We start from the raw sequence: 14433 nt of genomic DNA, 5'->3' as shown, positions 1-14433 counted from the left end.
AATGTGTGTAGCGCAACAAACAAATCCCAGTGCTGAAGACTTCCAGCATAAACATGTGGCTCCAATTTATTTCAAAGAAGAGAAGCTCCTCTGCTTCATAGCAGCAGTTGCATTAATGGCAGCCAGCACGTCTCCCTCTGCTGGACAGAGTAATTTATACCAATAAAACCAGATGTGAATGAAGTGTGATGATCATTCATTCCCCTTGGGATTTTTTGGAGCCCATAACAACCTGCAAATATGCAAATAATTTCCCCTCTGTCCACTGCAGCTGAGAGAGCTGAGGGAGTTTTTCCTCGCCACCGTCGCCTTCAGACTTGCTCTGGTGGTTTCAGGACAGTTTTTGCAAATCAAAAAATAAAGGAAAACCAAAGAGGAAAAGGAGTAACATGAAACTAAACTGGGAAATAAATAAAAAATTGAAATTCAGTTTCCTAGTTCAGTTCTGCAGGTGGATTGCAGGCCATGTTCCTCTTCTTATTAAAGGACAAGTCTTTCATAGTCTGCAGTTCCAGATGAACAGAGGAATGAACACAGCATGGAGAAAACCTTTCTAAGCTTCTATTGCAACTGACAAGACAGAAATAATAATAATAATAATGATAAAGAACATTTTAGCCACTCAGTTCGACTACAGTCCTTAATATTTACTAAATTGTGTATAACTTTGATGGCTGTATAGATAAAGCTAAATAATAAAAAATATTGAATACGGCTGGAATTAATCTAACAACATATATTTCGATAACTTTTTTTTGTCGTTTGTTTAGTTTTTGGAGCGATTGATAACGGGCTGTTTGACTATCTGAATACGTTTTGAACAAATGGCATTATATTTTTATAAAGGACTTCAGTCCGTGGTTATCTTCAGGTTTAGCAAAGATTACATGTTAGGTTAAATGTTATTTATTTAACGCCCTCCGCATCCCTCCGTTCACACGATGTTTGACCGCTCGGGGACACCGTAGCAATGTGATCGCAACCTCAGCTCACAGCTCATGCTTCACTGAGGACATGGTGAGAACCCTCTGAGGGAGAAACCAGATCACTGCGTCTCAGAGGTAAAGCTAAGTATATGCCTCGCTTGTCTTTTGGTTTTTGTGGTTCGATGCATTTAAGCCTGCGCGCATTTAATCCTATTATTAAATGTGTTAAATGCAGCTAAATGTGTCGTGCAACTTAGTGCGGAAAAAGTCGGAGGTTGTTAATACAAAAAAAAAAAAAGCTTAGTGATAAAATTGTTTTCTTCTTATGGTTTAATGAATAACCCATCTTGTGGGATCGTGCACGGAGGAAAATAACAGTTTAGTTGTCAAGGTTCAAAGGTCTCTGCCACACAACCTGAGCGCTGCAAGACTAAGTTACAAACAACCGTAGAAAAAGCACTGGGATGAGTGCTCATTTGTGTATGAGACACACAATTATATGGGCTGGTGGAGTGTTACTGTTGGACTGGTATTTGAGCCAGTCATGCACAAGAATTTAATTGCACGAGAAGTGTGTGTATTCTTGCACATCTATCTTTCTGAGAACTAGTTTGACTTTTGTACCCCATGGGAGTGAGGACATTTGTACAAAGTGGGGACATTTTCTCCCGTCCTCACTTTCTTTACAAGCCTGTTAGAGAGTTAAGACGTGGTTTTACGGTAAAGCTTACAATTATGTTATGGTTTGGATTAGGGCGAGGGTTGGACACGTCCACATTAGTTGAAATGGTGCTAGGGGGCTATAGGGAAAACATTACGTCAATGAATGTGCTCACAAAAAACAGCAATGCAAATATGTGTATGTGTACATAGGCTCCAGTGCTTCCAGCATGGACGGCGAACCCATCTCGACCCTCTGTACGCCTGCCCTGGTGGTGGATGTGGATAAAGTGAAGAGAAATGCCCAGAGGATGATCGAACGCTGGCAGAAACTTGGAGTCCAGCTTCGCCCGCACATGAAGACCCACAAAACCCTGTACAGACACACACTCTCACACACAGATACAGTACATGCACCCACGTCATCCATACTGCACCTAATGAATACACTTTCTCATGGTCTCGTGTGTGCGTCTAGTGAGTGCGCTGATATCATGACGGGCGGATCACGGAGGTGCATTGTGGTTTCCACGCTGGCGGAGGCCTGTTTCTATGCCGATCATGGATTTGATGACATCCTCTATGCATACTCTGTCCCCTTTGATAAGGTTCACGTTTAAGCATAAAATCTGTCATACAAGAAGACGTATTATTGTCACAGCATAATTTACGTTATGTTACCAATTAATTAAATAAATTCATGACAGCTGTGTCAGAGAACACCACAGATCAGTCTGTGCTAAGCGTGCTGCCATATTTAAAATGGCATTGCACTCATTCAACTTAATTCTACATCATTTTTGTATGTGTCTTTGCTTAGGTGGAGCGTTGTGCAGGCCTGTCAGAGAGGTTAGATCTTTTCCAAGTCTTGCTGGATCATCCTGATGCACTGGAGCAGCTGAAGAAAAGGCCTCTGAGAGACAGTCGGCAGTGGCACGTCTGGCTGAAACTTGACTGTGGCAATGGGAGAGGTAAACATGCCGGGAAACCTCGAGCCAGCTGAGCACAAGCCTTTGCACCCGCTGATTATGTGTTTGTTCCCCGTCATAGCTGGTGTCCTGCACTCAGATCCTGAGGCGCTCCGGTTAGCGGAAGCCATTGCTAAGGCAGAGGGTGTGGAGCTAACAGGAGTGTATGCCCACTGTGGAAACACCTATAACTGCAGAGGAGTGGAGCAAATACAGGCTGTTGCCCGGGAAACCACCAAACTGACTCTGGAGTTCATGGAAAAGTAAGACAGAAGCCAGGATAATCATATCCATATGTAACCATACATATGTATCCATATCTAACCTCTCTAATATATGTAATGTAGTTATCTGTGCTTTTTTTTTTGCAAAATGGCATCATGTTTGTTTCTTTCTTTTTTAAATTAAATTATTGTTTTAAAGAGAAGATATTTAGAGAAATCAGAGTAAATCAAGTAAAGACCGTGTTGTGTTACCATTCCACACCTTTTTATTGTGTTGAATTTTGCATTAACAAGCATTTAAGGATTACATTAGGATTACAAAAGGTCATGATATGTTAATGAAATTCAGTAAGTTGTAGTGATGACATGCAAAAATAACCTTTAGTGACATGAAGTGGGCGTGTGCCAAGTTAAACCAACCCTGATAAGATAAGATAATCTTTTAATTTATTCCTCGTGAGAGGTGACGGACAGAGGGAGCAGCTGAAACTCTACGATTTGCACCAGCTCAGCAGAGTCTTGAGCATATATCAGCTCCTCGTTTTGGTTTCACATTCCACATCTTCACAGTTTTAATCCACTTTCGATACTCAGAAATTCTAGTAACATCAAGCAGCTGTTTCAAAAGGAAGGTTGGATCAGCCAGTCAGTCACACTCAGGTGTGTTTGTCCCAAGAACTTTGTAGCATAACACGTCAGTGTTGTTTTTTTATATTTAGTGAATGCAGGCTGAACTTCTGTTACCTTACACTACTGCTTTTACCACACTTTTCACATCAGGAATTTATTTTTTCCTCTCCAGGTGCAGCTCAACGGGGATTTGTTGAGTTTATATCTTTTTATAATGCACCAATGAAATTAATATCTTAATTTCCCTCACATGACATATGTTAAGTGTTAGCGCTAAATAAGTAAAATTTAACTAATAATAATGACCCGGACATATTTACATGTGAATAAATTGTTAAATGCTAATTAAATGCAGTTTTAGGAGAATCAATATGTCAATTTTTTTGTGTTCTCTTTCTTTCCGTCAGACTGAAAGCTGTCGGCATCACCTGTAAGTCGAGCATTGGCTCCACCCCGTCCTGTAGCCATCCAGTCAAAGACATGGCACAGCTCAGCGAGGTGCATCCAGGAAACTATGTCTTCTATGGTGTGTGAATGGAGATATGTCTGTGTGTTCATGCTGTTGTATGATTTAAAATTACAACAATGTATCTTTGGTGGGTTTAGATGTGCAGCAGTCTGTGATTGGCTCATGCCGTCTGGAGGATGTGGCTGTGAGGGTTTTGACCAGAGTCATTGGACACTGTCCGCACAGGAACCAGCTCCTGATCGACTGCAGGTGGAGTGGAATCAGGTACCATCTTAAGTATAGTTTTGTTATGGCGGAATTGACAGGTAAAATATTCTGAATTTTACCATGACAACAGTTAATTTATATAGCTCAGTAGTATCTATGGTAACTGAAGCGAATACCCACTTCTTTACTCACAGACTCTGGAAAGGACTGTAACTATGTAACTTAGCATGTCATCATAGAACTTTAAACACTGGGATCCAAGAACCATTCAAGATGATTTCTCTGCACAAACCATATACATTTATGTGCTGAATATTGCCATACTGCCACCAACAGGAAAAATAATGAAAGTGCATAAATTGGCTTATCAGCTTTTATTTTTGTTAGAAGCATGTGATTTAACTTCGGCCGTGACTTAAACCTTCTACTGCTGTTGCTCACTGCTCTTAGTTTGGATGGAGCTGGAAAACTTCCAACTGGATATGCTGTGATTGAAGGACATCCAAACCTCAAGTAAAGCTGAACGCTCTTTTCTCTAATCTCAACACGTAAAACATGTGAGACAGAAGTTCTGATGAGAAATCTTTCCTTCCAGGTTGTTGTCTATGACCCAGGAGCATGGAAGAGTGGAGCCAATCTCAGGGCCACTCGACTACAGCAAATACCCCCTGGGATCTCTGCTCACACTGATTCCCTATCATGTTAGTATTGTATCGCATGGAGTTAGGCTCACTAGCTTTTACTCCATCATTGCCTTCTTGTCTGACTCTTTTTCTTGATTTCTTTAGTCGTGTGCGACAGCGATGATGCATTCTGTGTACCACGTGCACTCTGAGGGTCGTCTGCTGGGGAAGTGGACGCCAACTCGCGGGTGGTGAACAGCTGTCCAACTCTGTGATCACATATGACTGTGTTAGGAAAGCTAAATATACTGTCAGAGGAGGACTTCTTGAGTTGAGTTTAGAAGTAATTCTAATTTTTTGTACTTGTCCTCTACTGGCACAAACTCACAGAATTAGATTTCTTTCAGTAAACCTTATTAAATAATCCAGGATGTACTGACCTTGACCTTTTTACCTGAAGTGACAATTGTAGAAAATGAAAACACAGGAAACCCTCCTGATGTTTAAATAAATGAAAAGTTTGGCACTGTGTTTTTCTCCTCAACATCTCACTGTTAACATTGTGCACTGAGTCCAGTTGAAATGTATCAGTGTGTGAATGTCAACAATGCTCGGTAGGCTGTGGCAATGGCATAGACAACAAATACTAATAGGCTGCTTACAACATGCTCACTGTATGCTGAGTCTAAACAAATGTGTGCATCACAATCAGCAAATTACATATGTGCCACACACACACAAAAAAACAATAAAATAAATGATAATCGTAAGCTTTAGTGAGGAGCGTCTACATTTTAAGTGCAGTCTGTGCAGATAATACTTTAACAGCAAGACTTTTTCACCAGTGTGCATTTCTCTTGTATTTAATATTTACCGTTTGATTCATCATTGTCTAATTTTATGTTTGGAGCCCTTCTGCATTATTTTACTCGTTGCCACTACATAGATATTTCTTAATTAATATATTATATTGTATATTATTATGTCATCAACAGAGATTAATTTGTTTTTAATTGCTCCTCTTCTTAGATACATTTTTAATAAAAACGTTTAATTTATTAATTCCTGTACATGAAATATGCTTCTGCACTGTTCTGTTCTGAAACTACTTGATGTGTTTAATAAATCCTCTGAAACAGTGTGCGCTGCATCTTGGGAAATGTGGTTTTAACTGAAGCAGCCTTCTGATTGGCTGCAGCCCGACCTTTCACTTATCACGTGGTTTAAAAACTTCAGCAGGATGGCGCGGGAACTTGTCACACTTTCACAGCGTTGAGCTCTCAGTTTGTCAACGTTTTGTTTACTGGTTTCTCGGGACAAGCTGAAATTGCCAAGTAAGTTGAGTTTTGACACATTTTGTTCTCGTTCCGCTTTTCGTTTGGACGTTTCTTTTCCGCTCTGTGTCGCTTCAGTGTCTTAGTCGCTATACTACACTTTCTGCTAACGCTATTAGTTTAATTACGCGACCAAGTGAACACAACCCTTCGCTACCAGTTGAGCTTAGACTCTGAAAGGTTAAGTGTGGGGTTTCGTAGCTTTTAACCAGCACTTGATTAATTATCTTGAAGCATGAGCGTGTTGGAGGTGAGGTTCGTCGGGGACGGAGATGTCGTGGAGCACATCGTGGACAAACAGGAGGGTAGGCACACTTCTGCTGAAATCTCTCAGTTTATAAACTCGTGTCTGGACTCACGTCTTTAATGTTTGCGTTATCAGGAGTGCAGAGCGGCGCGGGCTCTGTTCAGAAGATGGTGAAGTTTAAGAGCCCCGCTGGACGACGGGGGGCCAAAGAGGATTCAGATCAGGATGGAGATGAAAATACATTCCTCGATGAGCAGAATTATATCCAGGCTTTGGGAACAGACAACACAGAAGGTGAGGGATGAAGACGGTAGTCATCATAAGACTTGTGAATTCCAGTTGTGTGTTGTAAACATTGCTCATCAACCAGCTGATTGTGTTTGTATGGAACAATCATAAATGTAAATGAACAGCTTAAATTTATTATTATGCATCTGAATGTATATAGTGTAATACAATAGCCCAGTGAGATGATGTGTGATGGTTGCAATGTTTTATTGAAGGTGTGGAGTCTGTTGTTCTTAGTACAGTTGAAATTCACTGAGATTTTGTGTCATTTATTTAAATCAGCAAAAGGCACTTGAGTATATATAGTATTAACAACATATTGTTACACCGGGTCATCATGGCACCTGCTATTACAGCCTCGATTAGAGCAAGACAATTTTGTTTAGTGCTGGAAATTATACGGATCGATCAGTAACTCCTTTATCCCCACTTCATCCTATAAAAATCATCATAGTATGAAATCGTTTTACACTTCAGTCACATTATTTCTTCTGGCTTCACAGAAGACGATGATGGTTTGTCAAGAGTGGCTGGATCCTCCATTTTCACTTTTCAGAAGGTCAAACGCAGCCACAGTATGGCCCAGACTGGTGAGAGCCTCCAGGTTCTATCCCCATAAATACACAAACGTTCTTGGATTGTATGTGTTCAGCTGATTATTCGTTTAGCGTGATGCACGTTGTTCTTTTGTGTTTCTGTACACAGCGTGTGAGTTGGCTCGGACACCTGGGAAGAGTGTGAGCTTCAGTATGACCCCGAACGCAGAGCCTGCCACTCCCACCCGAACGGGACGCAGTGAGTACAAAACAAAACCTGCTTTAGTTTCTGTAGACTTTCGGTCCTGTGTTTATTTTCATGCAATTATTATTTTTTTTCTCTTTGTCTAGACAACAGAGGTGAATGCAGGACACCACAGAGGGTGAGACCACAAAAAAGATGAAACCATTGTCATTATTTAGCGAAACTGGCTTTGATTGATCTGGCTGACTCAATGTTACTTTGCGTTTTTTTTTTTTTTCTTTTCTTCTTTTTTTTTTAACAACAGAGTAAAAAGGTTCAGTTTGTCTCCACAACACCACACAGGCTGAGGAAGAGGATGACAAGTGAGTATGAAGTGTTCTAATTGCAGCAGCGTCACAGTGGGTTAAACTTGTAAATCACTATAATCTAAACGTGACTGATATTTCCAGCTCCCAGCCTCCGGTCGGACAGTGACAGCGAGCTGTCGCCCTCTGACTCTGGGGAGGAAGAGGAGAATGAAGACGGGCCAGAGGAAGAGCAGAAAGTAAAGAAAGAAGAGAAGGAGAATGTGAAGAACCCAAGAACTCCTAGTAAAGGTTTATCTGCAGCCCTTTACAAGACACCCGCCAAGAAGAGCAAGAACGCCGCTGAACCTCTGAACCAGCCCACTATGATAGAGGAGTATTTCGAGGCTCACGGCAGCTCGAAGGTCCTGACATCTGACCGCACCCTGGAGCGTATGCACACCCCAAAACTTGACAGGGTCCGTTCATAAACAGCCAGTATCTGAATATGATAAATATGTTGCTTCTGCTAAACAGGTTGAGTTGAATTTGTCCTTATTTTGTGTTTGCAGGAGACGCTGGTCCAGCTTCTAGAGGGAAAAGCATCCTGCTACGCAAAAGAGATCCAGCAGCTGCACAACAAACACAAAAAGCACTTTAGCAAATGGATGTTACAGTTACAGTAAGTGTGGTTGCACTTCATTGTTGCATACATCTTCGAAGTGTTTGAACATTGGTATAAAACAGAAAGTGTCTGTGGTTGTTTTTGTGCAGGTTGGGGTTCAGTGTGCTCGTCTATGGTTTGGGCAGTAAGAAAGCTCTGCTGGAGGACTTTCGTGTATCTTATTTGTCTCAAGAATTACATGTTGTGGTCAATGGATTTTTCCCTTCCATCACCCTTAAATCAGTAAGTATTCACTAAAAATGAAGTTGCTGTTTACAAGTACAACTTACAGTACTACAAGATTTAAGCTACTATTGCACTCAGGTACATTTTCTTGTGTGTTCCTGCTATAGCATAGCTTTTATGTATATCCCTTCTGAACCAGAGTGCTGCTAAAGACTAAAATGTTAAAATTGGGAGTGGTAGTGGGCATTCTCCTTCACCAACTGCTAGCATACACAAGGACTACATTTACTACATTAAAAAAAATCTTTTGTGTACTTTCAATGCAGATATTAAATGCTCTGACATGTGAGGTTCTGGAGCACCAGGGAAGTTTCCGAACACCCTCAGATCAGATCCAGTTCATAGCTCAGACCCTCAAAGACAGTAAGTGCGTCTGTGGATTCTCTGTCTTTGCCTTGTGCTGGTATCCTGCATGTTTTACATTCACACCTTGTCCTCACAGGCCCAGATCTCCACGTGTACTTGCTCATCCACAATATTGACGGACCGATGCTTCGAGGAGAGAAAACCCAGAGTGCACTAGGGCATCTGGCATCCCTCCCCAACCTGCACTTGTTGGCTTCTTTAGACCACATTAACGCTCCACTGGGTGGGTGTTTGTAAGCGTTTGTGCTGTAGCGTCATTGGCACTTAAATGTCCATGTATCTGAATTGTTCCTCTGTTCCTAGTGTGGGACCAGTTTAAGCAGAGTCAGTTTAACTGGCTGTGGTGGGAGTGTGTGACGTTCCAGCACTACTCAGAGGAGACATCGTACGAAAACTCTCTCCTCGTGCAGCAGACGGGAGCTCTCGCTCTGTCGTCCCTCACGCATGTGCTCCGCAGCTTGACTCCCAACGCAAGGTACCCCCTACACCGTGACACGATTGGCTGTCTCTCTGCGCTGGTGACTTCTTAACAACTCTGGGTCCTGTCTTTTTGCAGAGGAATCTTCAAACTGCTGGTAAAATTCCAGCTGGAAAACAAAGACAATCCTTCATACACAGGTGCGAGCACACACACAACTTCTTAGTGCGTTCTTTGTCTCTGTATTCCTATAATCACTGTTGGTGCCGTGCGCAGGATTGTCGTTCCAAGATTTCTACCAGCGTTGTCGAGAGGCCTTCTTGGTGAACTCTGACCTCACGCTGAGGACTCAGCTGACGGAGTTCAGAGACCACAAACTGATTAGGACACGCAAGGTGGGCTCAAGAGTTGTTTCAGAATTTTCAACACTCATTCAGTGACAAACCTTTCTGTAAAATTTGGTACTTACTGTTTTATCACTCTTCACATGATAATGCAGGGTGCAGATGGAGTGGAGTGCCTGATCGTTGCAGTTGATGCAAGCACGTTGATGGATTTCCTGGAGAACGAGGAGGGCGACTAAGACCTCAGACTTACTTCACTCATAATTTATGAACTGTCTTTTCCAGCAAACATTTTAGTTGTGTCGATGACTATTAAAGACTTAATTACATCCGATTAAATTTGATAGCGAGCCCTGCCTGCACGATTTAAATCAAAAGTCCCGGTAAAGTATCTTGTCTTGTTCTCAATGTCCCTCCGTAGCACTGTGACATACACACTACGTGCAATTAAAGGCAACACTTGAAGTTATTGTATTGCTGTTTATTCTTTTTAATTACAGAAATAGTGTTAGATTTTGCAAAACATACATTCTTTTGTTCTTACAAGGCAGATAGCATGCAGCTATAATAAAAAAATGTGAAAAAGCGAGAGAAACAATTGAGTGCTTAAGAGGAACAACACAAGAAGAAAGAGGAGCAGTAAAGCTGAATCGCGTGACATGACTATTGCAGGCAGACATTACCAGGTGAAAGTGGGTGTCTTATGTGATCCTGAGCTTTGAGTTAGTCACAGAAAGGGGAGTGACATGTTGGCCCTGAGTGCATGCTATTAACATATCAGTGCTGGATATCTGTGGTTCTCTGCATTGTCTGTGAATCTTTGAGCGTCTCCGAGTCCAGTGTGTACGTCTGGAGTCTGTTCTGTGTAGCTGTGTGTACAACGCGAAGCTCCTCCTCATCCAAATCCCTCAGCAGAAGCAGAACTGCATCAAGAATGTGTGTCTGAAAATATAGTTGGATCATTAATTGGCAGATGTGGAAAAAAAAACATACCTAGTTAAATTATGAGTCAGTGCTGAGAAGCTACCCTTTTCACTGATAGTTTGTTTTCTCTGGTTGATGGAGAAGAAAGAGAGGAGAACTTGTCTCTGGAAAGGGGCTTCATTCCCAACTCCTCTCTGATTTTACTGAAAACAAATGGGAAGAGAGAAATTAACCTGCATGATTATTGTAGATAATTCTTACTCAGTCTTAAAGTGTAGTTGCAAGACCTACTTGGTCTCCTCCATGCTGTAGTTAAGCGGGTCATTTTCTGTCTCCGCGTCTGGAAGTCCGTTGGTGGGAAGCTGACTCTGGATACTACTTGGAGGTGTGGTGACCTCTTCGCCTTCCATGAGAGCCAGTGCAAGCTCATCTTCTGTCACTACTGCAAACACAAAACACATGTATGAGGCGTTCGAATGTTTCGCAGCTACTATTACATAAGTCTAAAACTATTTACACAAGTTCATAGATGACTTCGAAACTAAACTTTTAAAACTATCATGACTCTAAGACAAAAGAAGATCATTTTATGGCAAGTGCAGTAACTGCTGCTGCTGATGTATGACTTAAAGTTGACCATCTGAGGTAGAGTACACGTATGCAAAGACATGGCACACACCTTGGTTATCAAGTTTCTGCAGGCGAGGCAGGCAGCGCAGCACAGTGAGTCGGTACTGGCTGGAGTCAGATCCGCAACAGGGGTTCTCGGCCAACCAGAGCACTCTGAGGCGAGTCAACGGGCGCAAGTGAGTCAGCTCAGACAGTGAAGAAATCATGTTCCTCCTCAGGTACAGCTCACTCAAAGACAAGCAGCCAGCCAGAGGAGAGAGAGACGAGATGCTGTTGACGCTGTGGAGAGAGGATCATAGCCAGGAATCATGGATCATTCCAAATGACTGCGCAAGTTTAACAACATCATGTCAGTGTTACAAAGACATGTAGTTAAGTGTGTGCCAGAGAGACACACACACACAGCAAAGAGTTACCTTAGTGTCAGCACCTCAATGTTGGGCATCTGAGAGAATATAGAAATCTGGGAAAAATACACAGATGCACAAAACTTGACATAGACCATCTGAGCATGACCAGTGAATTCAGGGTCCAAATGAATACGACATCCTTTAAATATAACGACTCACCTCAGTCAGGTTGCATCCCCTGCAAAAAATAAAATCACAAGGTAACGTCAACGGATTTGATAAACACGGCAAGCTGTACTTCTCCCCCTCGGCTACGGTGACGTATAAGAAAATGCAACAAAATTATTGTTAGCTAAAATGTATGCACTTACCAGCAGTTCAATTTCTTGACGCTTTCCAAGTCGGAGGCCTTAGCCTTGGCGAGAACCAGTTTCCGTGTTAGCTTCATAGCACATCACCGAAGGTACTTGTAAATAAGTAATACTTTCAATTAACTATATATTCACAAACAACAAGGGCCGCATTCTGACACGCTAATAAGTGGACAAACATCTCAACTCAGCAGCAGTGATGTTGTCGTCCACCACATGATTTCACGCATGCGCGAAAAATATGAAGCGTCCTTAGTTACGGATTAATTCGTTTCAACTGTATATTTCTGACATGAATTATTTTTGCTAAAGTTGCTGAAATGGATACATCGGCAAATATATTTTAGTTTTACGTGTAGTTTTTATTGTATGATAATCTTAATTTTACAAAAACTCCAACTCCCACAATGCAGCTCGTTCGAGCTGAGTAAATCGCGCGTGCGCGTTAAGCAATCCCTCTTTGGACCTACGTCTCCACTGAAAGATGGTGAGCAGACCCCGTTCCCTGGAAAATCCGTGTCAATCTGTCAATTTCTGTGTTGTAAATGGTATAATCACACATTCGGAGACTTTATGGGGACATTGTTGGTCAGATCCGTACTTTATTTGTATTAGTCTGGTGATTTAATAAACAGTAAAAACGATGTTTTCATGTCCAATTGAAACAGTAATGGCCGCCGCCATTGCTGTACTCGATGAGCCCAAGTACCGGGCGGGCTAGAAACATTAGCGTATAGTGTGCCTTTAATTCCGAAATTGCGTATTTGTTAACGAGAGGTGCCGCTAATATATGCGATGTATTATCTTCTTACTTAGTCGTCTGCTAAACCTGCTATGAATTTGTCGGTTTAGCTTCGTTAGCATAGTGGCTAACATGGAGATGGGAGCATTTTCCTGGCTTTCTGGTTTACGTGATAATGACAGCAGCCCATACATGTCTTGTGGTTTTGCTGCTTAGTGGCACATTTGTCGAGTGCTTGTAGCTGTTTAACGGGACAAACATTACTGAGTTTGGTACTAACAGTATTGACAAAGTCGGTAGTGTGATAATTAAGGAAACCGAATGTATCTAATCTTGGTTCTTGCGCACAGACAATCATGTGAGTGTTGATATGGTTTCTCATCTGTGTTTTCATGTGTCCACAGGCCAAGCGCACCAAGAAGGTGGGGATCGTTGGTAAATATGGCACGCGTTATGGCGCGTCGCTGAGGAAGATGGTGAAGAAAATTGAAATCTCCCAGCATGCCAAGTACACCTGCTCTTTCTGTGGCAAGGTAAGAACAATCATAGGGATCCTCAAAAGACTGCACTGTACAAAAACTAAAGGCCGTTTGCATTACCTGCAGCAGATGGGCCTTTAGTGTAATGTCTTGAATGTCATAAATATAATGCTGTGTTGATGCAAATTGATGTGTCTAACCTCATCATGCACTAAATTTTGCTTTCTACAGACCAAGATGAAGAGGAGGGCTGTAGGTATCTGGCACTGTGGGTCCTGCAGGAAGACCGTGGCTGGAGGTGCATGGACTTACAAGTATGTTGCTTCTTTTCTCCTTCGCTTGGTCAATCAGAAACATTCAATCGAAGCCATTTGTGTTAGGAAAACTCATTTTAATGTGAGGGCTGTATATTTGGCTGTTTGAAGTAGTAATTTTGACATTTGTATGGTGCATAGCTACCTGGGCCACTGACTTTCTGTGATTTATTGCATTGTTGGATTTTGATTAGTCAAGACTGAGCTGACTTTGTTCTCACTGGGAGAACAACTGCACCTAGTTAACTTATTATGATTTGTGCACAAACAAAGCTTTTAATGCGAACCAGTGCCATCTACGTTTGATGATCGTTGATAGCTTGCTGAGTTGTACTAAACGAGAAACAGGCTTATTGTTGGAACTAGATGGTATGGTGGAAATTAATCGTGCCTGGTACTGTGCTCTTTTTCTCATCTGATCACAACTTGTTTGGCCCCAGAACCTGTAGATGTGTCCTGATCTGTCAAAAGGAAAAATTCACTGATTTTGTTAGATGATTTGACAAAGCATGCTAAAAAGAAACATGTTTGTGTTCTCATATTCTTTAAGATATAAACTTGTTGGATGTTACATAGACCTACCTTTGAAGAACAGCCACGTTTATTTGTCATACACAAGTGCTTGATTTTAGTGCAGTCACAAATCTGTGACCATGCTAATGATTTCACAAACAAACTTTTTTTAGGAGGCCATGTCTATCTTATCTCATGAAGCTTGTTGTGAAACCTGCAGATTTTACCAGAACTCATCTATCTTCTTTTTTTCCCTTCTCCTTTAGCACAACATCCGCTGTCACAGTCAAGTCTGCGATCAGGAGACTGAAGGAGTTGAAGGACCAGTAAACCAGTGCGCCATGATCACTGGTGGATTTGGGACTTTTTCTATAATTTAACCAACCGGGACATTGCCTCAACATCCAAAAATAAATTGGTCTGGAGCGGAGTTCTTTGTTTGTGTCTTAATACATCTGTTTTATAATGTAG

At 41.7% G+C, this 14433-nt stretch overlaps 4 protein-coding genes across 4 annotated transcripts; 3 read left to right on the top strand and 1 right to left on the bottom strand.

Annotated features, from left to right (window-relative positions):
• The first annotated feature begins 943 nt into the window (after positions 1 to 943).
• zgc:162816 (uncharacterized protein LOC571260 homolog) lies at positions 944 to 5850 on the top strand. Its single transcript, XM_047589167.1, has 10 exons — positions 944 to 1061; positions 1800 to 1962; positions 2065 to 2194; positions 2407 to 2557; positions 2637 to 2817; positions 3816 to 3934; positions 4015 to 4141; positions 4535 to 4597; positions 4680 to 4785; positions 4873 to 5850. Exons 2-10 carry the CDS (start codon positions 1817 to 1819, stop codon positions 4960 to 4962), a joined length of 1113 nt encoding a protein of 370 aa, XP_047445123.1. The 5' UTR covers positions 944 to 1061; positions 1800 to 1816; the 3' UTR covers positions 4963 to 5850.
• Positions 5851 to 5890: 40 nt separating this feature from the next.
• Positions 5891 to 10104, top strand: orc2 (origin recognition complex, subunit 2). The gene is made up of 16 exons (XM_047589166.1): positions 5891 to 6041; positions 6276 to 6346; positions 6424 to 6582; positions 7080 to 7166; positions 7282 to 7371; positions 7464 to 7495; positions 7622 to 7679; positions 7767 to 8080; positions 8174 to 8283; positions 8376 to 8508; positions 8778 to 8874; positions 8954 to 9100; positions 9181 to 9352; positions 9434 to 9495; positions 9572 to 9690; positions 9795 to 10104. The coding sequence occupies exons 2-16, from the start codon at positions 6277 to 6279 to the stop codon at positions 9876 to 9878; spliced, it is 1734 nt and encodes a 577-aa protein (XP_047445122.1). The 5' UTR covers positions 5891 to 6041; position 6276; the 3' UTR covers positions 9879 to 10104.
• cfap410 (cilia and flagella associated protein 410) lies at positions 10100 to 12134 on the bottom strand. Its single transcript, XM_047589170.1, has 7 exons — positions 11915 to 12134; positions 11763 to 11781; positions 11610 to 11656; positions 11243 to 11472; positions 10855 to 11005; positions 10667 to 10766; positions 10100 to 10581 (listed from the first exon to the last, which is right to left on the bottom strand). The coding sequence occupies exons 1-7, from the start codon at positions 11989 to 11991 to the stop codon at positions 10417 to 10419; spliced, it is 789 nt and encodes a 262-aa protein (XP_047445126.1). The 5' UTR covers positions 11992 to 12134; the 3' UTR covers positions 10100 to 10416.
• Positions 12135 to 12258: 124 nt separating this feature from the next.
• Positions 12259 to 14392, top strand: rpl37a (ribosomal protein L37a). The gene is made up of 4 exons (XM_047589171.1): positions 12259 to 12401; positions 13061 to 13189; positions 13367 to 13449; positions 14229 to 14392. Exons 1-4 carry the CDS (start codon positions 12399 to 12401, stop codon positions 14290 to 14292), a joined length of 279 nt encoding a protein of 92 aa, XP_047445127.1. The 5' UTR covers positions 12259 to 12398; the 3' UTR covers positions 14293 to 14392.
• The last annotated feature ends 41 nt before the right edge of the window (positions 14393 to 14433 follow it).

This window comes from Mugil cephalus, chromosome 7 (genome assembly GCF_022458985.1).
Source record: "Mugil cephalus isolate CIBA_MC_2020 chromosome 7, CIBA_Mcephalus_1.1, whole genome shotgun sequence".
Lineage (NCBI taxonomy): Eukaryota > Metazoa > Chordata > Actinopteri > Mugiliformes > Mugilidae > Mugil > Mugil cephalus.
This window is presented reverse-complemented; position numbering and strand designations above follow the sequence as displayed.